Source organism: Camelina sativa, chromosome 12, assembly GCF_000633955.1.
Source record: "Camelina sativa cultivar DH55 chromosome 12, Cs, whole genome shotgun sequence".
NCBI lineage: Eukaryota > Viridiplantae > Streptophyta > Magnoliopsida > Brassicales > Brassicaceae > Camelina > Camelina sativa.
In genome coordinates this window covers 28,067,363-28,076,319 of record NC_025696.1, presented here as the reverse complement: position 1 = coordinate 28,076,319, position 8,957 = coordinate 28,067,363, and the positions used below count along the sequence as shown (strand labels likewise).

At 37.6% G+C, this 8,957-nt stretch overlaps 1 protein-coding gene across 1 annotated transcript in view; it reads left to right on the top strand.

The window, feature by feature from the left end:
• The window catches only part of LOC104733946 (nuclear pore complex protein GP210-like), a gene marked incomplete in the record, with an annotated part of 12,243 nt that continues 3,566 nt past the window's right edge, over positions 281-8,957 (top strand). Inside the window, 25 exon segments of the mRNA XM_010453469.2 lie at positions 281-805; positions 1,401-1,666; positions 1,852-2,018; positions 2,099-2,315; positions 2,605-2,626; positions 2,667-3,090; positions 3,527-3,706; positions 3,791-3,926; positions 4,014-4,162; positions 4,277-4,388; positions 4,497-5,068; positions 5,180-5,303; positions 5,425-5,702; positions 5,786-5,896; positions 6,067-6,109; positions 6,381-6,586; positions 6,782-6,841; positions 6,977-7,045; positions 7,287-7,430; positions 7,522-7,641; positions 7,758-7,874; positions 8,029-8,184; positions 8,274-8,336; positions 8,430-8,500; positions 8,917-8,957. Of these exon segments, the coding sequence (XP_010451771.1) occupies positions 633-805; positions 1,401-1,666; positions 1,852-2,018; positions 2,099-2,315; positions 2,605-2,626; positions 2,667-3,090; positions 3,527-3,706; positions 3,791-3,926; positions 4,014-4,162; positions 4,277-4,388; positions 4,497-5,068; positions 5,180-5,303; positions 5,425-5,702; positions 5,786-5,896; positions 6,067-6,109; positions 6,381-6,586; positions 6,782-6,841; positions 6,977-7,045; positions 7,287-7,430; positions 7,522-7,641; positions 7,758-7,874; positions 8,029-8,184; positions 8,274-8,336; positions 8,430-8,500; positions 8,917-8,957 (4,021 nt within the window).

The following is an 8,957-nucleotide window of genomic DNA, read 5'->3' as shown; positions in this document are numbered from 1 at the left end:
TTAGGCTTTGATAAAACATATTTTTTTTTTTGGTTTTGAAGAGAGACATACACAACAAAAATATGATCAAGTAAATAACTTCTAATTGTACTACTACTAGTTATATGTTATCACCTTAAAATTTCCTGTAGTACTTAATTACAAATTGTACTTAAAAAAAAAAAGTCTTATGCTGAATTTAAAAAAGCGTGAGAATCTAGGGACCAAGCTTGTTTTAAAGACCTCACTCAAAAAAAAAAAAAAATCCCAAAAGCTAAAAAAACAACAAAAGCGCTGTTCATATTTGTCTCTCCCGAGCACCTGAAAAAATCTTAAATCTATCATCGGAGCGTGAACAACAGTCTCCTCTTTGGCAAAATCCAGAACAATGCTAAAACGACACCGAATCTCCCCTCACCACCAATATAATTCTGCCACGTCACCTTCTTCTTTCCCTTTTCCCATAAACCCCTCTAAAAACCCTTTCTTTTAGGGTTTGTTTCAATCAATCTCATCCATCTTCTTCAATCTCTCTCACTGATATTTTTTAAAACCACTGTTCATTCAATAAAGCTTCGATAAAGCTACAGGCTTCTTCTTCAACTACTCTCTTTTGTTCGCGTTGATGTAGCAAAACAAGCAAAAAACAAAGAATGGTTCGTTTCTCGTTCTGCTTCTTCTTTCTCGTTCTGTTGCTATCGGCTGGAGAGATTTCATCGCAGTTGGGTTCTGGTCCACACCTTACCGATGTGAACATACTCTTACCTCCGAAGATGAAGAACCCAGTTGAGTATCGCCTTCAAGGAAGTGATGGCTGCTTCAAATGGTACCTTTACCCTTCAAAACCCCAACTCTCTTATCATGTTCAATGTAGCTCAGCTTATATATTTGCTAAACTGTGATTAGAACGAGCTTGATTAGAGGAATGATTGCTTTTTCTTAACTGGGTTTTTGTATTAGAGCTACGAAGTTCCTCAGAACATGATGATTATTTAAGGAATGCTTAATTTGTGATATAGTTTCATGTTTACTTGATTTATTTTCGGGATTCTGCGGCAATGGTAATGAATGTTTGCTGCTTAGTTTTTATATATAGATCTCCTAAGTGGGTGTTCTTTAGTGTTAGGAACTTAGTTCAAGAGATACTAGCTAATGGTAGAGATACTGGATTTTAGATTTTCTCTGTACTATTAGTATGGAAGTTTTTTTCTTTCTTTTCAAGCTGTACTGTTTGATTGTGTCTACTGCGTTTATGAAAGCTCTCACGTGGGATGATATATTAGAGATTAAGGTTCTGTTTTCTTGTGAATACTTAGCTGATTTTGTTTATGCATTGTGTATTGTTCAATTTAGAAATCTGCGAATAAAGTGATTACAAATCTTGAGATACTTTTGTTTGTTTTTGTTTTAAATTTTTGCAGGTCATGGGATCATCATGATATTCTGTCAGTTACACCTGAGTTTAATTCGAGTAGTCATTGCTCGACCAGCGCGCGTGTGAAATCGATTGCCTCGTATAGTGGTAGAAAGGAGACTGCAGTTTATGCCACTGATTTACAGACCGGGATGGTGATTCGCTGCAAAGTGTTTATTGACAACTTCTCACGGATTCAAATTTTTCATAATTCTATCAAGCTTGATCTTGATGGACTTTCCATGCTTAGAGTCCGCGCTTTTGACAATGAAGGTTAGTGCTTTCGATGGATTAACTGTGTCGTTTCACAGCCTTTTTCTTCGTTCCGGCTTGATAATTGGGTTTTAGTATTATCATTGACATTCTTAATAGACTATAGCCTAACGTTTTGATATAATGTACTGTTTTTCTTCAGTTTTTGCTGTAATATTTTTTGCTCTTCTGAAATCTATCTGTAGAAAACGAGTTCTCTTCACTGGTGGGTCTACAATTCATGTGGAAACTGATGCCTGAAAGTGGTGGAACAACGCATCACCTTGCTCATGTGCCTTTGAAGGAATCTCCGTTGACTGACTGTGGAGGACTGTGTGGCTACTTGGATATCCAGAAAAAGCTTGAAGATAGTGTATGTATATCTATTGATTGTGAATTATTGAATTGAGAATTATGATGGATGAGAGATCTAATGTGACATGGTAACTGCAGGGTGTATTTGCAGATTTGTTTGTCGTGAAGGGAACCAAAATTGGACATGAGAAGGTTTCAGTTCATCTGCTTGAGGCTCCTCTTACACATATAGCCGATGAAATAGTACTAACGGTAGCAGAGGCCATGTCTCTTGAGCCTCGTTCACCAGTCTTTGTCCTGATGGGAGCTTCTTTTCGTTACACGTTAAAGGTCATGCGTGGAAATGTTCCTCAAGGTTTGTCTGCATCTTGGAGATTATTTATTTAGCAATGTTTGAGTTATTCGATAACCTTGTGTCTTTAAAGCTGAGTTTCCTTGATACATATGTCAAATGAAAACAATGTATAGAGCACCCTTAGTACATTTTTATATCAAGCTGGCAGGATTATTCGTTTTAGGATATTTCAGTGGTGTTGATTCATATTTTAAATACTTTTAACTGTAGCTCGATTGTGTCTGTGACTCTATGTTATGTTGCTTTCCAGTCTTGTTCTTGATTGGTCTATTGTTTATTTTATTTGCAGCCGTGCATCTACCATCNCTAAGGTTCTCATGACATATTTTTTTTCCTGTTTGACAACCATAGTGACTTGATGATTATTCTCCTTAATGTAGGTTGTGCAAAAGCATCGAGTGACTACAAGTGGTTCACTTCAGATATGAGCATTTTGTCTGTGTCAGCTTATGGAACTATCCAGGCAAAGAGGCCTGGAATAGCCACTGTAAAGGTGGTNCTAGGTCTGACTAAAGCATTAAGCTTGGGGGTAACAACAGTTGTTGTTGAGGATACCCGGGTCGCTGGCCACATTCAAGGATCATCTATTAATGTTGTCACTCCAGATACTCTTATCCTGTACATATCACCTTGGTCAATGTCAGAGGATCTTATTATAGAATCAAAACCTTTTCCATCATCCATGCATTGGTATGTGGTGTCTGGTCGTCAATATCTAATTCAAATGAAGATTTTCTCTGGAAGACCTGATGCACATGAAATCTATATAACTGAGGTATTGCTCTTTTCTTTTACCTTTTTTAGCATGCCCACACGTAGTTTGCATCAGTTATTTGTGTGACAATGTTACGTTGCTTCTGTATTTTCTAACAATAGGACGTGGTGCTTAGTTTCTTTATCTTTAGGTTGTCAATCAATCGTCCATAAGCTTGTAAGGGTAACCACTATGTCTTTGGTCATGAGTCTCTTTATACTGAGCATGCGTTTTTTCCTTGGAGAGGAAAGTGCTGGTGGCTGGCTACACAGTATTCAAATCTTTAATACTGAAGAAAAGCCTGATGACGTGTCTTTTGTGGCTGTTTATTTTTCTCACTGCTGTTCATTTGATTGCTTTGAAGTTTCTCTTTTCTTTGCTGAGTTGTCCAAATGATTTATCGTAGATAATACTGCATGTATGTTCAACATAATAATTTTCTTTGTGTTGATTGCAGACGGATGACATAAAACTGTATGGAAACGATTCCGATTATTGGAAAATTCTCTCACTGCCAGATGAACTTCCCTCTGAATATAGTCAGCGAAATTCTAGAATTTTGAACGCAATCTCACCAGGATTAGGAGAGATAACAGCTACATTGACTTACTTCAATGGGCATAAGGACTCAAAAGAGGTGAGAAAATTAGATATCTTTGGAACCCTTTTTGTCTCGTTTCATTTGTTGGCACTGCAGGTTCAATATTTTTGTCTTTAGCAGGTTCTCAAGGTTGTTCAAGAAATTATGGTTTGCGAAAAAGTGCAGTTCACATTAAACAGTGAAGATGACATACCTAAGATCCTACTCCCTTGGACCCCTGCTGTTTATCAGGAGATGGAGCTAATTGTGACAGGAGGTCAGTTTCCAATCTAAGGTTCTCATGACATATTTTTTTTCCTGTTTGACAACCATAGTGACTTGATGATTATTCTCCTTAATGTAGGTTGTGCAAAAGCATCGAGTGACTACAAGTGGTTCACTTCAGATATGAGCATTTTGTCTGTGTCAGCTTATGGAACTATCCAGGCAAAGAGGCCTGGAATAGCCACTGTAAAGGTGGTGTCGACTTTTGATTCACAAAATTTTGATGAGGTATGTTAACTTGTTTGCATATTTTCCATTTGTTGTTATTTCAACAAATAGATCATAAATAAATTCATATGCTCAAACTCTTTGTTACGGTGCTGATTATTTTATTCTTCATAGGTTATTGTTGAAGTTTCCATTCCATCCTCTATGGTTATGTTGCAAAAGTTTCCAGTAGAGAGAGTTGTTGGATCATACCTGCAAGCAGCTGTCACAATGAAGGCTTTGAATGGTTATAACCGGAACTATCATTTGTTACTTCTGCTGTTTATTTATCATATCTCTTTTTGTTGTGCTTTATTTTCTTTTAAATTGTTAACTTGGAGATCTTATATATCAGGTGCCTCGTTCTCTAAATGTGATGCTTTTAATTCATTGATAAAGTGGAAGGCGGGGAGTGACTCTTTTGTTATTGTTAATGCAACATCTGACATGATGATGTTGGACGAATTAATAAGCATAGACTCCAGTCCTCCTTGTTCACGGGCCTATATATATTCTTCGTCTCCTGGTCGCACAGTTCTACAAGCAACTCTGGCAAAAGAGTTTCATTATTTTGATAAGTCTTTAAGTGAATCAATAGATTTGAAAGCAACTTTGAGTATCGGATCTTATCTGCCACTTTCTGTCAGACAAGATAGTGATGGGAATCATCATGGTGGATACTGGTTTGATAAAGCACAAGAAGAAACTGAATTTGGTGTTAGTAAGCTATATCTTGTACCTGGGACATATGTTGATGTCATGCTTCTTGGGGGACCTGAAAGGTGGGATGGCAATGTTGAATTCACCGAGACTGTGAAGACACTGTATGAAGATGAGGAGGATCGTACAAGCAGAGTTAACGTCCATCATGAGTTTGACCGCCACGCTAATATGTATAAAATTTCATGCCAGAAGCTTGGCTCCTATGTAAGTTGCTGACATTTTATGTGATTATTTTATGGATATTTGTTGCAAATACTTTTGATATCTAAAGTGAAAGATGACGCTGTCACCTCTTCCCTGCTTGAATTCATCCAGAAACTGGTCTTCTTGCGTGGGAATCTGGTGGGTATAGACCATCCTTTACCTGCAGTGGCAGAAGCTGTATTGTCTGTTCATTGCAGCTTACCATCCTCTGTTGTGCTCATTGTTGATGAACCTGGTATGTTCAATATTTCCTCTTCCATAGGTTGGATCTTTCAGAGTTGCTCTAAAATTTACCTCCACTGTTTAAGAATGCCATGATTAGCTCATGACTTGAGGTTATACATGTCATTTTACAGTTAACAAGCTTGATGTGATTAGAGCTGCTAGTCAAGCTGACAGGGCACCAGGAAGACTTCGTGTAACTCCTGTGACTGTGGCAAATGGGCAGATAATCCGTGTGGCTGCTGTTGGTATTAGCGAATTTGGAGATGCTTTTTCAAACTCGTCAACTCTTTCTCTCAGGTGGGAACTGAGCAGTTGCAAAAATTTGGCGTACTGGGATGATGATTATAACTCAAAAATGACAAAGTCTAGCTGGGAAAGATTTCTGGCTCTTCGCAATGAATCAGGATTGGTAAAGATGTTAACCAATTCCCTCGTCTATTTCATTCTTCCGATGTTAAATTAGAAATCTTTGACCATATACTGTTTTGACAGTGCACTGTTCGAGCCACGGTTTCTGGTATTGATTATTCTGTTAAAAGCCAATACTCAACTCTGCTTCCACAAGGTTCGGAAAGTACTCTCACTGATGCTGTACGCTTACAGGTATGCATGTTGGAAGATTCGATGTTATTCATTACTCCCACATTTTTTTTATCATGTATTCCCGCGAAGGTTCCAATTAGTTTTTTTCTTCAGTTATCTGAATTAACTTGTTACTATCACAGATACGGCTGTAGTTGTTTCTTATTTCTGTAAATTGGTTGCATATGCAGTTGGTTTCCACACTAAGAGTCACACCAGAGTTCAACCTGGTNTGTTGATGATGATTTACTTTCTGTTGGTGAACACGTAGCAACTTCCTCTTTTAAAGTTGCTGCTAGACGACTGGGAATAACAACCCTATATGTGGGTTTTCTTCTTGACTCTTTCNCTCCTACTCATTAGCAAGCGTCTAGTTTGGTGCATACATTGATACACTGGAAGCATTTGATGGTTTGAGTATATGCATTTCCCTGTATCTTTATTGGTCTGTGGTTATACAATTTTTGAGAAAACCAGAACTAGGTCTGTAGTACTAATTCAATAGTTTTCCAACCAAAGGTAAATTTGTCAATGACTGGAGGGAGCTGTTTGTGGGAAGCAGTTGTGAATAATTCTCGTGTAGCAGAAGTTATACGGCCCCCATCTGGCCTGCAATGCTCGCAAATGATGCTGTCTCCAAAAGGGTTAGGGACTACACTCGTGACAGTATACGACATTGGGGTTTCCCCTCCACTTTCAGCTCTTGCGTTGGTAAGCGTGTGCTCTAAACATGATAAGCTAATTTTGGAGAATTGTGGGATTTTATTGATTTGTTAATGTATGAGGAAAATGACTATGACTTCTAACGGAGAATATTTTGGGGACTGTTGTGTGGAGATCAGTGTCTGGATTGTCACTCTCGATTTTCATGAACCCTGAATCTTTCATGCCATTCTTATCATACAGATTAAAGTTGCAGATGTGGACTGGATAAAGATTGCATCTGCGGATCAGATAAGTATAATGGTATGTTTAGCAGGTCTATCACTTTCTTTAGTATTGTGCTATTCCCTTCCCGTCTGTTTTTAGTTCTTTTTTGGTTCCACATTGCTTTTTGTGATATCTAGTATGGTAGTCTCATGCTTAATTTGAATGTGGCAGGAAGGAAGTACATACTCCATTGATCTCTTGACTGGCATTGACGATGGGATGACCTTTGATTCTTCCCAGGTTTAAGACATAATTTTTGTAGATAATTTGATTCACATGTTCTTGTTTTCGTTTCTCTAACATGTTATGAAAATAAGCATTGTCTATCTAGCTACATCAATCTAATATATCTAAATTCTATATATAAAAATTATCAACATTAAAAAAAAAAGATATTTTGTACTACGATGTCTCTTTATGACTTATTTTTTTACTAGCTCTTCATACAAGTTATTGATTGCTGAACTGTCAATAAGTGCAGTACCCACTTATGGACATTATGGTGCATATCGAGGATGATCTCGTGGAGCATGTTGTTGATGATGATTTACTTTCTGTTGGTGAACACGTAGCAACTTCCTCTTTTAAAGTTGCTGCTAGACGACTGGGAATAACAACCCTATATGTGGGTTTTCTTCTTGACTCTTTCCTTGCTGTTATGATTTTCTTCTAGAACTAGGATATTTAGGTACATCTGAAGCAAACTTTTTTAATAGGTCAGCGCAAGACAACAGTCAGGAGATAAAGTAGTAAGCCAAACTATTAAAGTCGAAGTTTATTCCCCACCAAGACTTCAACCAGAAGGAATATTTCTTGTTCCCGGTGCTTCGTACGTGGTATGATATATGGAGTATTTAATATTTTCCTTTTAATCTCTGAGATTTGGGTCACTGTGTAGTCCACATAACAATTTTTTTTTTGTCTGATAATCTTTTTTTGTTTGTACTTATAGCTCACTGTTGAAGGAGGCCCGACCATGAATGTTTCTGTTGACTACACCACTGTGGATAACGAAGTTGCAAAGATTGAAAAATCAGGACGCCTGTACGCAACATCACCCGGCAACACGGTAGGGGCAAAATGCTTTGAAATCTACTCTTTTTTTTTTCAATACTCAAATCCAATAAAGCAGAACAAAATTTGGCTGAAAATTCTAGCTACGCTTTATGGAAAGATATGGACTTGAAGATATGAAATTTTGACCTTGTTTCTTTTGTGACCAGACAATCTATGCAACTATTTACGGGAGTGAAGGTACTGTAGTTTGTCAGGCAAAAGGCAATGCTGAAGTAGGGCTTCCTGCTGCTGCAATGCTGGTAGCTCAAAGTGACACTGTGGCCGTTGGACATGAAATGCCTATGTCCCCATCATTTCCTGAGGTGAGAATCATTAGCCAGAAATAACTCGCTGCTTAAGTTAATTCGTCTGGAGTTCTCACTTGCAAAAATCTGATTCTTGGTATTATCAGGGAGACCTTTTGTCTTTCTATGAGCTCTGCAGAGCATACAAGTGGACTATTGAAGATGAGGAGGTCCAATTCAGTGTTCACCATTACAGTATAAATAATTAGTTATTTTTCCGACTCCCATGTTCATGACATAAAGCTCTGTTTTTTCTTGTTAAGGTGTTGATTTTCATTGCATCATCCATTAATGCGGAAGAGAATGCTGGTTTTGTGAATGTCGTCCAAGGAAGGTAACATAAGATTATCGCATGTGCTCTTGCATTTTTATACACTATAGATTAATAAGATGCAAACCGTTGTCCAAATATGGTTATTATTTATTTTCAGGTAAGGCTAATTAACAACTTTTCCCTATAGGGAAGTTGCTTTTCACTAGTCTAAAATATCCTTACAAGGCATCATCATGCTCAACATCATACAACTTTTTTGAAGTAGGCTTAGCTAGTGCAATTAGCTTGCACGTAAAACATTGTTCGAACAATTATTTACTCAAGCTTAGAAGCCAAAGACACAGTTTGTTAGTTATAACTTGAGCTTAGCATTCCTGTATTTTGTTCAGCTAAGGTTTATGCAGATTAATAAACTTTGACCGTCCATCTATACAACTCAACATATTCTAAAGAGCAGCTTATCTTTTCTCTTACAGATCAGCTGGCAAAACCAGAGTCACAATTGCCTTCTCATGTG